Source organism: Leptopilina boulardi, unplaced genomic scaffold (genome assembly GCF_019393585.1).
Source record: "Leptopilina boulardi isolate dan_hultmark-lab unplaced genomic scaffold, ZJU_Lbou_2.1 LbouV2_249, whole genome shotgun sequence".
In the NCBI taxonomy this organism is placed as follows: Eukaryota; Metazoa; Arthropoda; class Insecta; order Hymenoptera; family Figitidae; genus Leptopilina; species Leptopilina boulardi.
The window spans coordinates 1,106,980-1,131,606 of record NW_026137806.1 but is presented as its reverse complement, the minus strand read 5'-3'; the positions used below and the strand labels follow the sequence as shown (position 1 = coordinate 1,131,606).

Below are 24,627 nucleotides of genomic sequence, written 5' to 3'. Positions count from 1 at the left end.
ATGTGTATATATATATATATATATACATAAGAAAAAACACGTGATTGACAATATCTATAAACATGCACGCATATTCCTGTATGCAAAATTTTTGAATACCTATTACGACAACTACCTTTATTCTTCGTGTCGTTGAATTTATAATCATGTTTTATTCTCCCAATAGATGTATATATATATATATAGATCTATTGGGAGATATATATATTGAAGATACGCTTCCAGATTTCATATACGTGAAACACGAAATTTGTATATAGTTTGTAAATGTAAAGTGAAACGCACAAATTTTATGTCTCTCCGTATATTCATGTTTATTCAACATTCATTATGTTCATTAGAGAAAGAAAAAAACTTTTTCTTTAAATAACTTTATAGAAGGATTCATTTAAAAGAGAATTATCTGCTAATGATGGAAAAATTATCATTGATTCTATGAAGGGAATAAAGTAATATATTCAAATTTAGACAATAAGGTGTATTGAAGTTCGATTAATGGCTCGTAGGTGGCGCACATGTTCTCTCTCCCGCAGTAGAGACAGTGAGATCTTTCTATAGTACACAGTAAAAACAAAGTCTTAAACCGTTTACACCTTAAATTAAGCCCATATATTTTGCATAAGTCTGTCCTTTTTTAATTGGTCTGACTCCGTTTACACCTTAAATTCAGCCTCAAAAATAGGCTGAAATCAAGATTTCATTTTTAGTGTGTAACTTAAACTTTTATAAATTAGAACTAAAGAATCTTTAGGGTTGAAAACTTTCTAGAAATTTTTTAGCGACATGAATTTATTAGGGTTATTGTTAGAACCATTATAGGACTAAGATAACTTTTTGGAATTTTAAACAGGAATAAATATTTAGGACTTATATGAAAATAATAAATATAGATTTGATATAAATCATATACAAAGAAATAAAATTAATTGACATTATGTAATATATTCATATCTTTAATTGATATAAATGACATAATTAAGTGATTGTAATTTCTTTAATAGAAATACAAGACACACATTAATTTCGCAATGTTAAACACATATATATATATATAAATTTTTCTGAAGAATGTCAAAAGAAGCATACATGTCTATTATATTTGACGCAGTGTGTAAATTATAGTTTTAAATTGCCCGTATTATACGCACATCAGTCTGACACTGATCACAGACCATTAAGATCAAGGGCACTTGATCAATTTACCCTCATCATCATTTATATTTCTTTTCTCATTCTCAGACTAAATCTTGGTGGATTTCAAATTGATGATTAATTTTTAATCCACAATAATGTCAAAGATAATGTTAATTTTAATTACATTTATTTATAATCTTTATTAATGTTTACGTTAAGATAAATCTTAATTGTATATTTACAAATGTATTCAATATGAGATAATAATTTTAAAAAAATGTGATTTATAATATATATATAAGAATTATACATATCAATGTTATAAGGAAGTTGACGAAAAAAAATATATATATATCTATGATGATTGTATAACCAAAGAATATAAGGAAAAGATTATAGTAACATTTACAGAAATATTATGTAAAATTGGAAACAAAAAGAAAAATCGTTGATTTCTTAATAATTCAAGGTTACTTTTTTTCGAAAATTATATTTCGTTTTAATAAATTCACATTTTTTAAATTCTAACTCATGAATAATGCGAAATTGAAAGTTTGCCAAAAGCGAGAGCAACAAATCAAGAGAGAAAAGACTGGAAGTTTTTTTTTTTTTTATCAAAAGTTGATGGATTGATGTGTATCAAGACCTGATTTCTTCCTCTTTTGCTTATATATACAAGATGACGAAGATACGACTGTATCAAGAGATTGCGCCTATGTTGGACTACCTGGATCTTCCAACTTCGATGGATGACAACAATTTATACTTTCACCTCTTTAAAAGGAGATTCAACCGACTTTTTACACATTCTTTCTGGTTCACATATGCGTCTACTAGTTTCAAATACAAAAAAAAGCAACTCGAACAGAGACGAATATTGCAATAATTGGAAAAAAAAGAACGTTGTTCGCACACTGGGTCATTTGGACACTTTTTTTCAATATCAAACTTGGATTAAAAATCTGATTCCTTTTTATTGGAATTATGATTAAAAAGGATTTATTGCAATATTTTCATTGTTTCCTGTCTTTATATATGAAGACATTATCTTCTAGGTCTATGATCTCAACACTCGTGCTAACGGTACATTATATGTATATATGACACAACAATATATATATATATATCACAGAAGCATTCCTTATAGAATAACGCGCCAGAAATTTAGAATCGTTTCTTTTCATTCAAGGTCGTCTACAGTGAGCACGTGCGGACTGTAAAAAAAAATTGCCAACTTGAAAAAAAATTATGTCATTAAATAATTTATTGAAAACAATAAAAAATTATAGGTATCAAATAAATTAGTTTCAAAGAATTTAACACTCAGAGAACAATTAACGTGAACAAGTAAGCCATCTTATTCAACTTCATAATATATACATCTAAAAATGAGGAATAACAAGTTTGCGCGCATGAAATGACGCTAATAATTTATACTTTGAACTAGAAACAAACTCGTTTTAAATAGACATTTTGAACGCATTATTACATCAGCAAATCAGCATAATTACAATTCAAAACCAAGTTTGTCTATACACGACGCCATTTAAGACCATAATAATAATAATAATCGCAACAATACATAAGCTATATATTGTTGGATACATTAATTCGGAAAAATTAAGTCTGATTTGCACTAGTGCATAATTGTCGGAAGTGAACTCGAAGAAATCAAGTCTTAAATAACCTTAGTATATAGCTAAGCTACATATATGTATGTAATTTGACCAAACAAAGGTTAATATAAATCTTCTCAATATATATATAGAAGGTCAAATCTTTTGAGGAACAATTTTCCAAAGAGGAATTTTGAAACCAAAGACATATACCTCTTTGGCATCTTCGTTATACTTTTTTTCAAATTACTTCCATTTTCTTCAATAATCTTCATGTTTAATCCACAACAAAAGCCACAGAAAATTAGAAGGCATTAAAATAAGCTGCAACGCTTATTATTTTAATACCAAAATGGATTAAAATAAGCAAAATTGGATTAAAATAATAAGCGTTGCAGCTTATTTTAATGCCTTTTAATTTTCTGTGAGTATAAGGTTATGTTTGATTTGATTTCTACAGTTGGTTTATGAAAAATCAATTGTATTTACAATTGAAAAAAAAAAACGATAAATTTCACTTATCAATAATATATTCCAAGAAAAAGAAACTTTGTTGGATTCTTCACAAATAAGCAAGGCTATCGAATAATTATTGTCAATAGCCTTCAAAACGTGTAACAAGTATAATATAATGTATACACTATCGCCGGAAATTATGCGACCACTTCTTTTTTTTAATGATTGTAAAATAGTACAAAAAAAAAATATATATATATATATATAATGGATCGACCCATATATATATATATATAGGGTCATTCTTCCTCAAACGTCCAAAAAAAAAAAATATTTAATCATCAAATTTTTTTTGCTATAGTATAACAAATCTTGGAAATTGAAAAAATTAAAAAATTCATTTTTTATAATTTTTTTTTTTCACTATTAAAGGAGACATTTAAGAAAGAACGCCCCGTAATGTAAAACCTGTACAAAAAGCGTCATGGAAATTTCCGTACCTCTATAACAATATAAGAGCGCCTTGTGCGCAAAAGCAAACGAATATAAGCATTTCTATATAATACTCGTTTCTTCTTTCTCTGAAAATGAGGTTCAACACACGTCTATATAAGGAGACCCCTTTCTTTCTCTTATTTTCTCCTCAATAGTTTTCTATCTATTCTATGAATGAAATACATGAAAAAAAAAAATCATTTCCCATTTGTATAAAAGAGGTTTTTTTTTCTTCTTTCTTCTTCACTTTATTTATATATATATATATATATATATATATATATATATATATATATATATATATATATAATCTGGTTCAATGATATTGCGTGCACGCACAAGGACTTTTATCGTATTGAGATATATAAAGTGACGTAAGAAATAAGAGAGAAAGAGAGAAAGAGAGAGAGAGAGAGAGAGAGAGAAAAGAGAGAAACAGTCACGCGACTCATTATTGATTAGTCAATAATAACAATAATACACAACTATCGAACTCGAGACTTCTAGCTTGGAAGTTTAAACGGCATCGCGAACGTTGACACCACCAGAAAATCAATCACTTATTATTATACTGTATGTCTATTTCTAAATGCAAAATAAATTTATTTTCTTTGAATCAAAAAAAAAAAAAAATAATAATAATAATAAATAAAAATAGGAAAGATTTGTTTTTTTTTTAGCTAAAAACCTAAAATTATTGCAAATATCGACTGAATTTATGATTTTTTTTTATAACTAAAATTACACACAAAAAACAAATACTGAAATCATTAACATCTTAAAATCAAAAAAACCTGAAAACTAACGTAATTTTAATCTTAAAACTAGGTTAAGTCAATTTTAGGACTTAAAATCATACACTCAAGGCTGAAATTCAGTAAAAATGGTTCTAATGTTAACGGTTTTAGTCAAAAGTAAACTGAAAGTATAAGTATTATTTTTTAGTATATACTTTCATACTTTTGGTTTTGTCTTAACCTTTAAACTGATTTAGCGGTCTGACAGACCGCTATTAAAACTTTCATCGCTTATAACTTTTTCTTAAAGCGTTCTAAATTATGTAAAAATAAAAAAATTAAAACGAAACAATATAGAAATTGACTTTTTAATCATAAAAAATAAAAAATATATACAACAATTGACTTTACAAAATTTAAAATCAATAAAATAACATAAAAAAGGAATAGCGGTCTGACAGACCGGTGAAATCAGTTAGTGTGATTTTTCGGCACGTATCAGTTTAAAGGTTAAATTCAATCCCTTATATTCAACTGATATTTATCATTGTAACAAATTGGATTATATAATAAATAATTGGTCCTTTAAATTTTTTATCTTAAATTAAGTGATTTTATCAACAATTACACAGAAAATTAAAAGGCATTAAAATAAGCTGCAACGCTTATTATTTTAATCAAATTTTACTTATTTTAATACCAAAATGGATTAAAATAATAAGCGTTGCACCTTATTTTAATGCCTTTTAATTTTCTGTGTACATATAAAATTTTCACTAAATTTCAGTCAGATTTCACTGAAGAAGAATCTTTTTGAATTACTAAAATCTACTTTACCGATTAATGATAATATAAATTTGTCAGTTTAATAATAATAATAATAATAATAATAATAATAATAATAATAATAATAATAAAATATTGTCTTAAAACAAGTTTTCTCAGAATTGAAAAAATATACTTGAAAAAAAAATAGACGAAAGATTATCTATCGTATAAAAGTGTGAAAATAAAATATCACCCACATGAAGTGTAAAATTCATCTGAAAATGATTTATTGACTTCACTAGAAATTACATAACTGTCAATAAAATTGAACGTATTTCAAAGAAGCTATATTTTTCTGGCGCTAAAAAAAAGCAAATATATATACCTATATATAAAATGATTTAAATTAAGAAATCCAATATCATTGACATTACGCAATACATTTTTTTTTTCATCTTCGCAATATCACTTTAACTTTCATCTCTTATTTCCTTATAAAATAGAATTTAATCATGTCAATTTTGTATATATATATATACACATTCTACAAAGTAACAGTTATTTACTTCCTAAAGGACATTCTTGAAATAAATTCTCAATTATATAAACTGAAAAATAATGACTAATATATATATATATATACTATTTCAAGCTAATAAACTATATAGAAAAATCAATTTACATTAAATAGAATGTTTAAAGAAAAATAAAAAATTTACGAATGTAAAAAAAAATGTATAATTACATCATTATGATTCAGAGTTTTGTTTAATTAAAGTGTAGAAATTATTAATGTCTTTTTATAAATTTCATTATACTATTAACTCAATATTTGATATACTGAACTCATAATGATACGAAACAACAATTTGGTTTTTTTTTTTTTTTTTAAGGGAAAACAATACATTCTTAAGTGTTAATAATTTCCACTAAATCATAATGACTCTTATCTATAAGTGACATCATTAAATGTATATTATATATATATATATATATATATGAATGAGTCTTAAAATAACCTCCAGTCAATGACGATGACTTATCGATACTATATGGATAAAAAAAAAAAATTTAATTTAATCTATATTTTTCCTTTTTATTTCGAGAAAACGGAAAATCATATATATCATAATATTGAATAATGGAAATTATATATCGAATTTTTATTTATTCAAAATTATACAAATCGCCAAACAAACAATCGCCAGAAAGGATTTTGGCGCGATTTTTAAAACACAGAAAATTAAAAAGCATTAAAATAAGCTGCAACGCTTATTATTTTAATCCAATTTTACTTATTTTAATACATTTTGGTATTAAAATATAAGCAAAATTGGATTAAAATAATAAGCGTTGCAGTTTATTTTAATGCCTTTTATTAATTTTCTGTGAATCCACCAATCACAATTTTGTTAACAACTTTTTGATTGGTGAATTTTTATTGTCGCGCCGAAATTTTTCTGTTAATTATTTTGTTCCGGACATTTGCAATTTTAGAGAAATAAAAATTCGACTTTTTAATAATTCTGTATAAAATAAAACTACAATACATAAGAATAATAATTCATGTTAAGTAAAAATTTAGTTTAAAAAAAAATTCTGTCAAATTCTCATTAAATATATATATATATATATATATATATATATATATATATATATATATATGTATATATATATTCACGCACTGAGAAAAAAATTTTCTTTGAAGCAAATATATTTATTCCATTTTATATTAAAATAAAAATTCAAAAATTCCCTGACCGCACAGGACTTGTCATCACAATTTTACGATAATTTTTGTTTATCAATAATTTCCTTCAAAATTTCATTATTATTGAAATAAATCGGCCAAAGAAATATTAAATTTAATATATATATAATGTGTCAATGACGTTACCGAACTTTACATAATCATTATTATTGTATATATATATATATATATATATATATATATATCTACCGGAAAGTGACGTCATGTCTGCGTCTGACTGTTGTCATCCGTTATCACTTCCTCTTAATATAGATAAGAATTATCGAGAAGCAATAATATATATATATATATATATATATATATATATATATATATATATATATATATATATATATATATATATATATAATTAAATAAATTTCAAATTTTAGTAAATTAAAAACAGTTAAAAAAAAAGGAAATTTTGTTAAAAATTATTTTTAGTAAAAAAAAAAATGAATATGAAACAAAGACGAAATGGACCATATTCAAAAATAACGGAGAACACTGAGAAAATGATATACATCTTCGATTATTCAATTAACATATGTTCTTCTATGAATCAAATGAATTATTCATAAAGTTACATGTTTTTCTTCATTTTCTTTTTTTCTTTTTTTTTTTTTTTTTTTTTTTTTTTTTTTATTTTTAAATAAGACTTAACCATTTTTCATCATTATTCTATTTCTTTTAAAGAACATTGCAGAAAAGTCTTGCTATTTTTTGTTAATTTAATATTCGTAAATACAAAATAGACCGCAAATAATCGTAAATGTTTAAACAACACTTGCCTTCTTTAAAAAAAAAAAAATTATTATTATTATTTTCAATTATGAATTTATACGAAAAAAAAGGAAAACAATAAAGTATTGTATTGTGCGGCTATTTTAAATAATATACAACAACACACACACAAAACTGATGTGTCAAATTTTAAAAACTTTAAGTGGCAGAAGAACTATTTATATGCTATACATATATACTTAAAAAAAATTGATTTTTAGACATTTTTGTTTCTTTGACAATTTATAAAAGAATTATTATTATTATTATTATTATTATTATTATTGACAATCAGCAGAAAACAAATAATTTTAAATCATTTTTAAATGTTTTTTTTTTTTTTTTAAATATAATTCGAAACAGAAATAATTTTTTTAGATTTTTATATAAGCTAGACCAGGCACAAATTTAATAACGCCGTTTACTCTTTTTACTAAGTGTTCAATAACTTCATTCACTTTAGAGAGGACGAAAGTTAATATAATCAAAATTGAATACAATCCATACCAATAATATGGCATTTTCTTTTTTTTTAATTAAACTTGTTAGTTACTGTATGTGAAAAATAGTCTCTTATTCTTATAAAATATTTTAGTATAATAGTCCTCTTTTGTTTTTATTCTATATCTAAATCGTTTGGGTATAGTATTATTGTCCAGAAAAAAAAAAAGAAATGGATAAATAAATCGTAAATATTAATATACATACATAGAGAGAGAATATTTTAAGATTATTTATTCACTTAAATATACATAATATAAAAAAAAAAAAAAAAATTGAGAATTTTAACATCAAAATACATATTATTTGAAAATTTATTAAGGGCCTGTCTAAAAAAAATTTTCTAATGGAATATATTTATGACCTATCGTAAATAAAAAAGAAAAATCCCTTTAAACACACATATATATATATATGTATATAAAAGCAAAGCAAAGTACCATGAAAGATTTAGCCCTCAACACCTTTCTACCACATACCTTATAATACACCATACACTATTACCATATACACTCGTCTCACTCCAGGATATCAATAAATATATTCTAAATTTGAAAGTATTTTGATTTTTATATTAATTTCAATTTGAAATCAACTAAAATAATATATATATATATATACATACTAAATATTTCACATTTTTTTTTAATACGTTTCTAAAATCTATTCTATATTTAAAATTAATTTTTAAAACAATATTTAATTATTCTAAATTTAAAAACAATTTAAATTACTTCAATAATTTTAAAATATATTTTTTTCGGCAAATTTATTAAAATTTTTAGAATAATATTAAAAATTTTAAATATATATATATATATATATATATATATATATATATATATATATATGTATATATATATTAAAAAATGGTAATTAAACATTTTAGAAGTTTTGAAAAATATTTTGAATTTAAAAACATATATATGAAATTTGTCAAGGAAATATTTTTTTTTTTTAAATTATTTGAAAACAATTATTAAAATAATGGAATTTAATTTTAATGGAAATATAAAAAATGTGAAACTTTTCTAAACTATATATACATATATATAAAAATCTTTTAAAAATTTAATTTTAGAATTAAACACTAAATAAATGTCAAAAATTGACTCTTGAGTTTTCCTCTGTTTTGAGGAAAGCAAAGTCACGTGCTTATGATTCCTTTTCATTAGAAATATTGTATATAGGTAAACACTAGTTTTTCCTTATTTTATATATATATATATATACACACGAAAGAGTTCAAATAACAAGAAAAAAAGTTCATATTCATTTTATATTGATGTAAAAGGAAAAACATGAGTATAACTTTAATTATATGGGAAGCGTTTCAAAAAAAAAAAAATTATTAAATTATTGATTTAAAAAGTAATAAATTTATTACTAATTGTATTCATTGTTAATATAAAAAAATTTAATTAATTTTTCAAATAAATTAAAATAGAAATTTTTTTTTTACAAAAATATTTTCATTAGGAGATATAAAAAAAAAATATTTTAAAAAATATATAAAAATATATAAAATATATCTAAATCATTTGTTTAAATAGACGAAACATTTTTTTTTAAATATATACCGCGTTTAAATAAAAGCAAATATTAATATAAATATTGATAAATTAGTTTATTTTATATATATAAAATTGAATATTTAAGTAAAATAAAAATAGAAAATTATATAAAATCGATATTTGTTCAACTCACCGCAAAGTTACCCCCATGTATCGGCGTCGTCCCTTGATTCTTGTGCGACATTTTCTCGAGACACTTTATTCTTCCTTTTATATAGCCTCTGAAATAATTTCAAAAAAAAAAAAAAATTTCTTTTTTTTTTTTTTTGATCAGCACTACTCCAAATGCACTTGAATTTTATATAATTTCCTTTTCACACACCTATACACGTCGTTTAAAACTAAAAAAAATTTTCTTATTATTAAAAAATTCTAATGACTATCAGAAAAATCTAATCAGATCTCTTGATTGGGGGGGGGGATTTTTCTGTTAATTTCCTTTTTGTAATTAATTATTAATCCTGGCTTCTTTTTTTTTAGATGCGTCTCGCGCGATCTAAGAATTATAAGTATATATAAATATATATTGTTTAATAAATTTTTTTTTTTCAATAGATAAATAATATTTTTGGATATTTAAAAAAAAAAAGGAAAAACAAAGTTATAGCACCGCGAAAAATTTTGTAGCGGTGATCGCGCGAGATCTCAACAGGGAATGAGGAGTTAAACGAGGTTGACGATGTGGGAGGGCAGAGGTAGTGGTGGTTCTCAAACAAACCCTCCCCCCCTCTTTCATTCTTTTCCCCACTATATATTTTACTCATCCCTACCAAAAATGTGTCGAGCAGCCCTTCTACGGTCGGTAGCACACGCTTTTCCCTTTCCATATACTTTTTCCTTTCCCCCCCCCCACTCCCTTCACTTTTCTCCCCACCAAAAATTATATTCACGACGCTAACCGACGCTCAACGTCGTCGTCGTCGTCGTGACTCGAGAAAAATTTTTTTTTTTACATTTCTTTCTCTCACACACACACACCCTTAATGTGAATTGTGTCTATTATTCTTATCTCTTTCATCTCGGTCATCATATATTAGAATTTTATAATATAAATATTAAACAGATTGCTTTTCGCTTCCTCTTAGAGAAAAAGCAAAAAAAAAAGAAAAAATTTTTTTTTCTCATTAACGCATTATTATTAAAAATTATTAGATTTTTCATTTATTTATCCGAATTTTTATTTAATAGAATTTAAAAAAAAAAAACGCTAAATTTTCATTTGTTCGAAATTCCAAATAACCGAACAAACATTATAGACAGAATTTTCATTAAATCAAATCTTCATTTATCCGAATTTTTATTAACGCACAAAAAATGTCATATTTAATAGAAATCTTAAAACTTGTAATTTTCATTTATTCTTCATTGCAAATGGCGGAATAATCAAATGGCAGAAATATTTTGGCGCCAATTTCAAAAATTAACCAATGAGAATCTGTCAAAAAAAAAAAAATTGTGATTGATCAATTTTAAAATTGGCGCCAAAATATTTGTGCCATTTTGATTATTCGACCATTTCCAATTTAGAATAAATAAAAATTACAAATTTTAAGATTTCTATTAAATATGACATTTTGTGTTAATAAATCGTCAAATTCGGACAAATGAAGATTTGATTTAATAAAAATTCTGCCATTTAAAAATTCGACTCAGGCGAAATTAATGTTTCATAATTTATTACAATTATTTTATTATAAATATTTAATAATATTGTTAACAAAATGCAAAAAAGGCATGTAATTATGTAAAGAAAGTTTCAAACACAAAAATAATAATCTATTATATTTGTAGAATTTGTCTAAAAATAATAATAATAATAATTGTTGAATAATTTTTTTTTAAAACTAAAAACACTTTTTTATTCAAGGTAATATTATTTTCATAATAATTTAATTTATAACAATTATTTTATTATAATTTAATAAATTTCATTATTTTAAAAAAGCGCGCGCTATTTTGTCTTGGGCCGCAATAAAGGCGCACTCACACCTTTTTGGTTGCCTGCAGGTTACCATGGCAACGCATGAGAGCGAGTGCGACAGAAAATTTAAAAATTTGAATATTCAAATTTTCTGTCTCACTCACACTTGTGCGTTGCCATTGTAACCTGCAGGCAGACAGGCAGTCAAAAAGGTGTGAGTGCGCCATAAAAGTGATTTGAACTAAATGTAGGTTATGTTCGTATCTGATTAATGACATTTGCAAATATTTACAACAAATAAATGCTTTGCAAGTGTATATTTATTGCAATTAAGTAAATTATGCAAAAAATGAATATTGATTTAGGATGCTCTGAAAAGCAAAATTCATTTTTTCTTACATTCGATTTTTTCGACCATCGAGATATTTCGATAAATTTTCATGTGCACTGTCTTTTTTTAAGAAAAGGAGATCATGCGCCCCCAATTTCAAACAAGTGAAGTTTTGTCTTAAAAAATGTTATTTTAAATAAAACAAAATTGTGGAAACAAAAAATTCGGACGAAATATAAAATTTCAAATCACTTAAAAGTTTTGTCTATTTGAAAATATTAAATATTTAATAATTAAAATTGTATAAATACCATAAACATTTTAGGAGTTCTTAAAGATTTATTTATATTTTTTTTTTTTTCGATGAAAATGATTAGATAAATGTTTAAACAGAAACTTAGTTATGATTCAAACATTTTAAAAATGCGTTTTTAATTCATTTTCAATTCTATTTTATCACCAAAATTTAATTGTTTTTAAAATAAATTATTTTTTAATATATCAGAAAAATGATTATGACTGGTTAATATACATTTTTTTTGTATGTATAATAAAAGTGATATAATTTCATATTTTTAAATCCAATATCGACGAGATCGTGCAAAATAAAAAAGGGAAAATCTCATCTTAAACTCGAGGAAATAATAAGTATATATAACTGAAAGGAGAGCAAGACAAACTCAGGAATGTCGTTGTTTTTTTTTTTTTTTTTTTTAATGTTTATGAATACTTTTCTTTTGAAAAATGCTCATCATCATTGACAGAAGCAAGATTTCTCTTTTCGCGCACAAAAGAGTAATCTACAGTATATTGAACTTTATAAAAGACATCTCGAGACATATGTTTATAAATATGGGACATTCTTCAAAAATGCTTCGATGAAAAATTAATTTAAAACATTTGGTAAATATTGTCATCCTATATGAGAGTAAAAAATTTCTGAAATTTTAAATAATTAAAAAAAAAAAAAATTAAAAAATAGAAGTGATTAACCAATTTTTTTTTTAAATAATTTAAAATTTTAGGGTTTTTTTACTCTCATTCAAGACAATAATTAAATTAAATTTTAAGTCATTTGATTCATTATAATCTATTGTCAATAATTCCTCTCGCGGTGTTTTATTATAATTATATATAGTAAAATTTTCAATATAAAATCAAAATTTAAATAATACAATGTTTTTGTAAGAAACGATATTACAAATGGACATTTAAAAATACTTAAGATACAAATGATATAAATCATTTTGTCCCATTTATTTATCATCAATAATAAGTCAACTCATTCCTCGTTGGGAATTTTATTTTCATTCATTAAAATTCATTTAAAGTTATAAAATTTTATCCTTATCCAAAAAAAAATTTTTTATTTCTATCCTATATATATATATATATATATATATATATATATATATATATATATAATATTATAGTAATTTTTACTTAATTTAAATGTCGCATTTATCAAAAATCATATTGAGGTCATTGGACGATTAAAGATTAGCTTTATTTTGAAAAAATTAGATCACAGCGACTTTGTACCTAATTTAAAATATAACAAAAAAAAATTTTTTTTTTTTTATTTTTCACCTTCTATAAATTTGATCATAAGAAGATAAATAATGATTCAATAAATAATTTTATAATTTAGTCAAATAAATGTTTTATAAAAGTAATACAAAGAAATGTTATAAAAATGTTCAAACTATAAATCAAATACAGTCAACTTCTTTTTTTTTCATTCATATATATATATATATATATATATATTATAATAAATAAAAAAAATTCTTTGTACTATACCGAAAATTAAATACTCTTTAAACCGTCAATAAATTATCTTTTTCGTTTTTTAACACACAGACAGATTTATTGTAATCAAAATATTTCCTGGCTTTTTACTTTTTTGACCTAAAAAAAATTCTTCAAAGATAAAAAAAAAAAAATTTATTTTAATACATATTAATCTCAAAAATTGAGAATTTTTTTTTAAATTTCAAATAAAGAAAATATTTTTTTTATTTTAAAAATGGCTGTACTTTATGAAATGCTACATTTCACAAAGTGGCTATATATATGTATTATATATTCATATTAAATCTCTGTAACTTAAAACTGTAATGTCTCGTAATCGCATACATTCCTTCCATGTTACAAATTGATAAAAAAAAAAAAAAGAATTATTCTTTGATATGAAAACTCTTATTAATTATTATCGCAATGATAAACTTAATAAACTATATCGTGTAAATAATAAACTTTTTGATAATTTGCTAAACATTTGTCAAAATTCATCTAAATATTATTATTTTCTATAAAATTATTGAAATATAATACAATTTTTTCCAAAATTCATATATATTAAAAATAGAATAATTATATAAAAATCAATATAATATAAATTATTATTATTTAAATTATTTAGATTATAATTTTAAAATATTTAAAATATCTTTGAAATTTTCTATTAAATTTCTGAATCTGAAAAATATTTTTTGAAAAAACAGTGACAAATCGACGCCAATCGACCCAGACCTCTTGTCGCCAGAATGACCTCCTAAAGTTTAGTTCATCTTTTGCAAAATTTTTGAAATGAGATTCTTTCATTCCAAATAACACTTTATATATATATATATATATATATATATATATATATATATATATATATATATATATATATACATATATACGAGAATTGGTCCACCCACACAATATTATCATATAAATAAAGATTTAGATAACTACGTCAGCAATAGTACTATATTTAGCTATATATACTGTATTGTCAAAAATAATCTTTTTTGTTTTTTTAATAAAATTACTTTGCCGAACTTTTTTAAAAACATTAAATTTACTCAGTGCCTATTTCCACATATAAATAACTAAATAGAAAAAAGAATTTTGTATAATTAATTAATTAATAAAATAATTAACAAAAAATAACAAATTAATCAAAAAACATGATTTTATGCCCAAAAAAAATGTATTAAAACTTATTTTGAGCTAAAAGATTATATTTTTGTTTGAAGATGTCAGAATTTGTTTTTTTTTTTATAATTAAAAAAAAATAAAATTTTGCGAAGTTAAAAAATGTTTTTTTTTTTTTTTTTTTTTTTTTTTTTTAAATGGCCCTCACAATTTCCATTGATTGAAATAAAAAATTTATTATACGCACTAAAGCTTCTCAAACTTCATAAAAATATAGAAACAAAAGGTTTATTATACGATCTTAAGTAATAACAATGTCATAAAATATAGTGTTTCTTCTGACGAAGTGATAAAAAAAAATTTTTCCACTTCTTATACTATATATACATATTTATATTATATTCATAAAATTGTGTATTATACAATTACACTTTGCATTTATTAGTGCTAACATTATAATAATAATAAATTTGATAAATAATTAAAAATTTAAATAAAATTCTAAAAATATTGTTTCTCCACGACCGAAACTGGACGAAATTTAATAAAAATCTTATGTACGTGAAATTTCCCATATATATATATACTCTCTAAATCTGAATTAGTAAAAATGTTTACTAATTTTAATTAGTCACTCACTTTTTGCTTCTGAATTAGTAAAATTTTACTGATTATTAGTAACTTTTACTAACAATTAGTAAAATTTTACTGATTATTAGTAACTTTTACTAACAATTAGTAAAATTTTACTGATTATTAGTAACTTTTACTAACAATTAGTAAAATTTTACTGATTATTAGTAACTTTTACTAACAATTAGTAAAATTTTACTAATTCAGAAGCAAAAAGTGAATTACTAATTCAAATTATTAACAAATTTTTACTAATTCAGATTTAGAGAGTAAATAAAAATTCTGACACATAGAGATTCGATAAATTAAAAATTCTAACATTAAAAACAATTCAAATAAATAAAATTCTGTTAAATGAGTCACTAATTCAAATTAGTAAAAAATTTTTACTAATTCATATTTAGAGAGCATGACAACCGTTTCAATACTCTCTAAATCTGAATTAGTAGTTTTCTACTCACAGAAAATTAAAAGGTATTAAAATAAGAAGCGTTGCAGCTTATTTTAATGCCTTTTAATTTTCTTTGCTAATGAAAGAGTGCGTATTCATTAACAATTGATTTAGTAACAGTTTTGAATAATTTTTAGTAAAAAATACTACTAATTGCTAGTAGGAAACTACTAATTCACGGAGCAAATCGTATTTTTACTATTTTAAATTAGTAAGCCGATTTACTCCATGAATTAGTAGTTTTCTACTATAACACTTAGTATTTTTTTTTTACTAAAAAAGAGTCAAAACTGTTACTAATTCAATTGGTTAACGAATCCGCACTCTTTTATTAATAGAAAACTACTAATTCAGAATTACTCTCTAAATGTGAATTAGTAATTATGTTTACTAATTTAAATTAGTGACTTATTTTTTGCTTTAGAATTAGTTAAATTTTACTAATTGTTAGTAAAAGTTACTAATTATTAGTAAAATTTTACTAATTCAGAAGCAAAAAATAAGATACTAATTCAAATTCAAATTCACTGTTTATGCGATTAGTAGTTTTTTTTTACTAAAAATTAGTCAAAAATGTTACTAATTCAATTGGTAAACGAATACGCACTGTTTAATTAGTAGAAAACTATACTAATTCAAATTTAGAGAGTAATGTATTTAAAGATATGAATATATAAATTATTTTATTACAACTATAAATAATATAATCGATATGGGATATGTTACTTGTCAGTTGGCGCGGCTTATTTAAAAAGTTATTTAATTAGCAATAGTAATATGCGTGAAACGAGACGTGCTGTGTGAATGATCATTATAATCTCTATATCTTCATTGAAATTAATCATTTAAAGTGCGCTCGCAATGTGATCAAATCTTTTGGCATAAACTCTGAGAGCAGCTTTGCTCGTGGCCCTGATCTATGCTCTAAAGTTGTTAATATTTTATCACTTTCGCTATATATATATATATATATACATCGAGGCATAAATCGACCCTTTTCGATTAGAATAAAAAAAAGATATACGATGTTTTGACCTTATAAAAACATATATATATATATATGTGGCCTAACTTTGTTCTTTTCTTTACATGCTTGAAAAAAAATACGAGCGGAACAAACTTTAATTTCCAAACAAATAATTTTAATAAATAATTTTAATACATATATAATTGGGGGCGCATAAATATCCCATAAAAATCATTAACTATATAGAACTTTCATTTGTAAGAATTTTATTTGCCAGAATTTCTTTTTAGACGAATTTTCATTTTTCGAATTAGCGGAAATTTTTAGCGGATATTTTATTTAACATAATTTTTAGGTACCGAATTTTTATTTGACATCATTTTTTATTTTAACGAATTTCTTTTTATCCGCACCTTTTATTCAAAAGTATTCTAATTTTACTCAATTTTTTAATTTATCAGAATTCTCATTTAACAGAATTTTAGTTACATATTTGAATTGTTTTTAATGTCATAATTTTTAATTTATCGAATCTCTATGTGTCAGAATTTTTATTTACTCTCTAAATCTGAATTAGTAAAAATTTGTTAATAATTTGAATTAGTAACTCACTTTTTGCTTCTGAATTAGTAAATTTTTACTAATTGTTAGTAAAAGTTACTAATAATCAGTAAAATTTTACTAATTGTTAGTAAAAGTTACTAATAATCAGTAAAATTTTACTAATTCAGAAGCAAAAAGTGAGTGACTAATTAAAATTAGTAAACATTTTTACTAATTCAGATTTATAGAGAGTATCACGAATTGTTATTTGATAGAATTCCTAAAACAGCGAATTTTCATTTGATAAAAATTACAAATGGCCGAATAAATAAACGTCAGAAAGATTTTCGTCGCAGTTTTTAAAATATAGACCAATCAGAAATTATTGAGAAAATTTGTGATTGGTTTATTTTAAAATTAGCGCCGAAATCTTTCTGACGCTTATGCTTATTCGGCCATTTGTATAATTTCTATCAAATGAAAATTCTCTGTTTTAGGGATTCTATATCAAATAAAAATTCGTGTAAATAAAAATTCTGACACATGGAAATTCGATAGTTTAAAAATTTTGACATTATACAATTTGAATCACTAAAATTCTGCTGAATGAGATTTATATGATAAATTAAAATTGGTTTAAATTGTAAATTCTATATAATAAAAAATTGGATAAGAAAAAATTTGGTAAAATAAAAATTATATTAAATTAAAATTCGGTAGCTAAAAACTATGTTAAATAAAATTACGTTTACAAAGAAAGTATAATTCACAGAAAATTGAAAAAGGCATTAAAATAAGCTGAAACGCTTCTTATTTTAATTCAATTTTGCTTATTTTAATACCAAAATGGATTAAAATAAGCAAAATTGGATTAAAATAAGAAGCGTTGCAGCTTATTTTAATGCCTTTTAATTTTCTGTGTTTAAATACTAATTTGGAAAATGAAAATTCGTCTTGTAAATAGAAATTCTATTAAATATGAAATTCATACAAATGAAAATTCTAATGATTTTTATGAGATAATTATATATATGCGTTCCAAAAATTTTCGAGTCAAAAATCATCTCAAAAAAATACTTATCCTTTCAAAATTGTTGACATCCCCACTCCAAAGTAGTTTATAAAAGTAAGCTTGATTTCGCGCGCGACCTCATTTCATATATATCACTTGTCCATTAAGAAAGAAATGACTATGTCGCGTGATATTTGACGAAAAAAAAAGAAAATTTACCTGAAACAGTGGGAACTATTCACTAGAATAGCAAAAGTTTTAATTGTTTCAGTCAAAATCATTATTCACTGTTTTAGGTAAATCTTTTTTTTTTATGTAGAAATAAGTACCTGCGTTTATTTTAAACCATTTTTTTTTTCAGAACATTCTAAACATTTTTTTATTGTATATTATATCTGAAACTTATATTTTGTTTGTTATGAGGGTACACAGAAAATTAAAAGGCATTAAAATAAGCTGCAACGCTTATTATTATTTTAATCCAATTTTGCTTACTTTAATACCAAAATGGATTAAAATAAGCAAAATTGGATTAAAATAATAAAGCTTATTTTAATGCCTTTTAATTTTCTGTGTATATACATATAATATTGAAAAAATACATTATTTCAAATAGAAAAAAATTTATCATTGAATATAAATCAAAAATAAATGGAAACTGTTAAAAGGATTATAAAATTGCACACAATATATAAATTAAAGTATATAAATAATAAATTTTGATTTTATGATCTTCAACTGAACAATAAACTTTTAGTTCAATGTTACACCTTGACTGTGTATATGAACACCTTGAAATTTTCATTGGCAAACATCGAGTAATCATAACTGAGGTCATGGGAAGTGCAAGGTTGATGATAAATCTATGCTGACAATTTTTTTTTTCTTTTTTTAATATCCATTTTTAATATATAGTTAAGTTTATTTGTTAAAAATTTATTTTTAGCATTTATTTATAAAAAGGGCCGTACATAAAACAGAAAAATAGTATTTTTTTTTCAAACAAAACTTGAAAATTAAAATTTTTATATTATTTTCCTTTGTACGAAACAAAAAATTAGGTTTGATAATTTGAAAGGTGAATAGTTTTTTTTTTTTTAAATAAAAATCTTATATATGAGAAGGAACTGATTGAGAAGATAAGAAAAGAGAGAGGGAATGGAACATAAAAAAAAAAAAAGGGAATGACTTAAAATTAGTAATAAAGACAAACCACGTGTGCAGGCACCACGATGACTTATATAATACAAAGTTGGGTCCGCGTAAGAATGGCCTTAAGTCTGGTCTCTTGGCGGACGTTGTCTGGATTTTTTAGGTGCGGCCACGTTCAAGCAACCGCGCCATCCTGATGGAAATTTCCATTGCAGTTGGCACGCCAACATTCTGTACAGTCCATTACAAAAGTGATAATTTTTCAAAAAAAATTACTTTTGTCAAAAACAAAAACAAAGAACAAAAATTCTTATCTAAACCAATTTTTTTGCATATCGAATTTCAGTTTTAATGATGAAGAAACACAAAATGCTTTTTCCAAAGAAAAAAAAAATCTTCAATAAAGCGCAAATTCTTCTTTCTTTTTTTCCAAAAATAGAAAAAAAAAATTATTTTACAGATATTTTTTGTTTGAAATATCAAATTTTTAAAGCTTATTCATATTTTTATATATAAAGGAGATGATATTTTTAAAAATAAAGGATATGCTTTTCTTTTTTGGATATGAAATTAAAAAGGGAAATATTAACCAAACCATCTTATTGGTGCATAATCGGCTACATTATGCATTCCTACAACTACAGCAGTAATTAAAAACAAAGCCCTCTTCACTTGTCTTATTAAGGAATATACCAATAAAACCAACATTAATCTAAATACCCAAACAACAATCTTCATGATATCCATGTTTTTTTATTCTTTAATATCTAAACTTTATGAAGAAATAATTGATATTACTTTTTCTCTTACTTTATACTTATTTAATATTAATATCTTAAAAATGAATATTGTATAAAATAAAACGAAACACAAAATTATTATTTTGAAAAAATTTACAATTAGTCAACTCTCTAAATTTGAATTAGTGAAAAGTGAACTACTATTTTAAATTAGTAAGAATTTTCACTAATTTTTAGTCATTTTTTTTTTTTACTAAAACTTTAGTCAGCAAATTTTAAAACTACTAAATAAAATAGTAATAGTTTACTAAAAAAATTAGTAAAAATTCTTACTAATGTGAATTAGTAGTTCACTTTTCATTAATTCAAATTTAGAAAGATAGTGACTCACCTTTTGCTTCTCAATTAGTAAAATTTTACTAATAATTAGTAACTTTTACTAACAATTAGTAAAATTTAACTAATTTTAAAGCAAAAAATGAGTCACTAATTTACATTTAGAGAGTAATTCTGAATTAGTAGTTTTCTATTAATGAAAGAGTTTGGATTCGTTTACGAACTTGAATTAGTAACAGTTTTGACTAATTTTTAGTAAAAAAAATTACTATAATTCATGAAGTAAATCGTATTTTTACTATTTTAAATTAGTAAGTTGATTTACTCCATGAATTACTAAAAAAAATTAGTAAAAATTCTTACTAATGTGAATTAGTAGCTCAATTTTCACTAATTCAAATTTAGAGAGAAAATTTTTTTTTTTTTATGGAAACTTATAGCATTAGAATTTGAAAATAAAAAATGTCGGATCCAATATGAAGGACATTTTATAATAGAAATGTAACTTGTTACACGGGGGATGATAATTATTGTTAAAATTTAATTTCGTGTTTTTTTTTTTTTTTTCTTTTTTTAATGCTTTAAAATCTTATTGATTATAAAAATAAGTATACACTCTACACTCTAAATCTGAATTAGTAAAAAAATTTAACTAATTTAAATTATCTCTCTAAATTTGAATTAGTGAAAAGTGAGATACTAATTTAAATTAGTAAGAATTTTAACTAATCATTAGTCACTTTTTACTAAAACTATAGTAAAAAAAAATTTAAACTATTTATTTAAATAGTCATATTTTACTAAAAATTAGTAAAAATTCTTACTAATGTGAATTATAATAATACTATAATTCATGAAGTAAATCGTATTTTTACTATTTTAAATTAGTAAGCCGATTTACTCCATGAATTACCAAAAACAATTAGTAAAAATTCTTACTAATGTGAATTAGTAGCTCATTTTTCATTAATTTAAATTTAGAAAGATAGTGACTCACTTTTTGCTTCTCAATTAGTAAAATTTTACTAATAATTAGTAACTTTTACTAACAATTAGTAACTTTTACTAACAATTAGTAACTTTTACTAACAATTAGTAAAATTTTACTAATAATTAGTAACTTTTACTAACATTAAGTAAAATTTAACTAATTCTAAAGCAAAACATAAGTCACTAATTTAAATTAGTAAAATTTTTTACTAATTCAGATTTAGAGAGTAAATCTGAATTAGTAGTTTTCTATTAATGAAAGAGTGCGGATTCGTTAACCATGTGAATTAGTAACAGTTTTGACTCTTTTTTATTAAAAAACTACTAATTGCTACAGTAGAAACTACTATAATTCATGAAGTAAATCGTATTTTTACTATTTTAAATTAGTAAGCCGATTTACTCCATGAATTACGAAAAACAATTAATAAAAATTCTTACTAATTTGAATTAGTAGCTCATTTTTCATTAATTTAAATTTAGAAAGATAGTGACTCACTTTTTGCTTCTCAATTAGTAAAATTTTACTAATAATTAGTAACTTTTACTAACAATTAGTAAAATTTAACTAATTTTAAAGCAAAAAATGAGTCACTAATTTACATTTAGAGAGTAATTCTGAATTAGTAGTTTTCTATTAATGAAAGAGTGCGGATTCGTTAACCAATTGAATTAGTAACAGTTTTGACTCTTTTTTAGTAAAAAAAAAAATACTAAGTGTTATAGTAGAAAACTACTAATTCATGGAGTAAATCGGCTTACTAATTTAAAATAGTAAAAATACGATTTGCTCCATGAATTAGTAGTTTCCTACTAGCAATTAGTAGTTTTTTTTACTAAAAATTATTCAAAACTGTTACTAATTTAATTTTTAATGAATACGCACTCTTTCATTAGCACAGAAAATTAAAAGACATTAAAATAAGATGCAACGCTTCTTATTTTAATCCAATTTTGCTTATTTTAATTCATTTTGGTATTAAAATAAGAAAAATTGGATTAAAATAAGAAGCGTTACAGCTTATTTTAATGTCTTTTAATTTTTTGTGAGTAGAAAACAACTAATTCAGATTTAGAGAGTATTGAAACGGTTGTCATGCTCTTTAAATCTGAATTAGTAAAAATTTATACTAATATGAATTAGTAAAATTTTTTTACTAATTTGAATTAGTAACTCACTTTTTGCTTCTGAATTAGTAAAATTTTACTATTTGTTAGTAAAAGTTAATAATAATCAGTAAAATTTTACTAATTCAGTAGCAAAAAGTGAGTCACTAATTCAAATTAGTAAACATTTTTACTAATTCAGATTTAGAGAGTAATTCTGAATTAGTAGTTTTCTATTAATGAAAAAGTGCGGATTCGTTAACCAATTGAATTAGTAACAGTTGTGACTCTTTTTTTAGTAAAGAAAACTACTAATTGCTATAATAGAAAACTACTAATTCATGGAGTAAATCGGCTTACTAATTTAAAATAGTAAAAATACGATTTACTTCATGAATTATAGTAGTTTTTTTTTACTAAAAATTAGTCAAAACTGTTACTAATTAAAGTTGGTAAACGAATACGCACTCTTTCATTAGTAGAAAACTAGTAATTCAGATTTAGTAGAGTATATATTGAAAATTGATGTAAATTTTTGAAGGAATGTCAATATTCGCACCAAGTGGTGAACCACGTGGACGATGATGTTACGTCACGTTACAGTAATTCATAATATAAATGCGCATTAACTAACTTACTAACCTATCTTACAGTTCCTCTCTACCTTCACACACATATCTCCCACCTTGAGGGGGATTTCTCTCTCTCTCTCTCTCTCTCTCTCTCGCAACGTCTCATCTTTGGTACTCAGCCAAAGTCAGTGGCATCACACATATATATATATGTATAATCCTATATACGAATTTTAACACCATACGTACCTTTTGCAAGAACACGTGGTTAGCCTTGAAATATTCTAGTTTTTCTTTTTTTTTTTTTTTTTTCTTTCTTTTCTTTTATCAAAAGTTGGCCCTATCGTGGGATTTTTGCACATCTGTTATGTTAGGGTTTTTACCCCACTGTGCGTTGGAACGAAATCAAAAGGGGCGAGTATGTATATGTTTGTACTTACATGAACCTACTTGGAACAAAAGTTAGACTCAATATTTTCAAATCTAGAATAAAAAAAAAAAAAACACACAATTTTACAATATATACATATCATATCATATAAATAAAAAAAAATTTTGAATTTGTGATTATTTTTCTCTTTTTATATTGTATATAATTATTATTATTTTGTAATTATCATTAAAAAAAAAAAATGTGATTTTCTTTACACACTTTTAGGCAACATGAACGAAGAAGCTGAGACTGTACAAGAACATCAGTAATTGGCTCATTTGCATATGCATTGTGAATGGCTGAACACTAAACGAAAAGAGGGGAATAAAAACTGGAAGTTAAATCAGAAGAAGCTAGTGCTCCATAAGTTAAAAACCCTTTTTCTATAAGGACTTTTATTTATTTTTTTTTAATATAATTTTATTCTAAATATTAAATTTTTCTAATTTAAAATATATGAAAATATTTTAAAACATAAAACAAAAAAATCATTATATATATATATATTTATATATATGAAATCTTTAATAATAAATAAAAATAATAAATAAATAATTATCGCTCTAAATTTGAATTAGTGAAAAGTGAGCTACTAATTCACATTATTAAGAATTTTTACTAATTTTTAATAAAATATAACTCTTTGATTTAGTAGTTTTTAATTTTTTTTTTTACTAAAGTTTTAGTAAAAAGTGAC

At 23.1% G+C, this 24,627-nt stretch overlaps 2 protein-coding genes across 6 annotated transcripts in view; one reads left to right on the top strand and one right to left on the bottom strand.

The window, feature by feature from the left end:
• Positions 1-10,486, bottom strand: part of LOC127280754 (proton-coupled amino acid transporter-like protein pathetic) — a 30,979-nt gene extending 20,493 nt beyond the window's left edge. Inside the window, exon 1 of one of the 2 annotated variants that reach the window (XM_051303999.1) lies at positions 9,948-10,486. Coding sequence is in view for 1 of the 2 variants with exons in the window: in XM_051304000.1 (XP_051159957.1) it covers positions 9,948-9,998 (51 nt within the window). In the remaining variant the exon portion in view is untranslated. The remainder of the gene's footprint in view (positions 1-9,947) is intronic. The other variant, XM_051304000.1, reaches the window with a different exon arrangement.
• LOC127280749 (kinesin-associated protein 3) overlaps positions 1-24,627 on the top strand; it is a 53,628-nt gene that overhangs the window by 23,720 nt on the left and 5,281 nt on the right. The gene's annotated exons all lie outside the window — the stretch shown is intronic.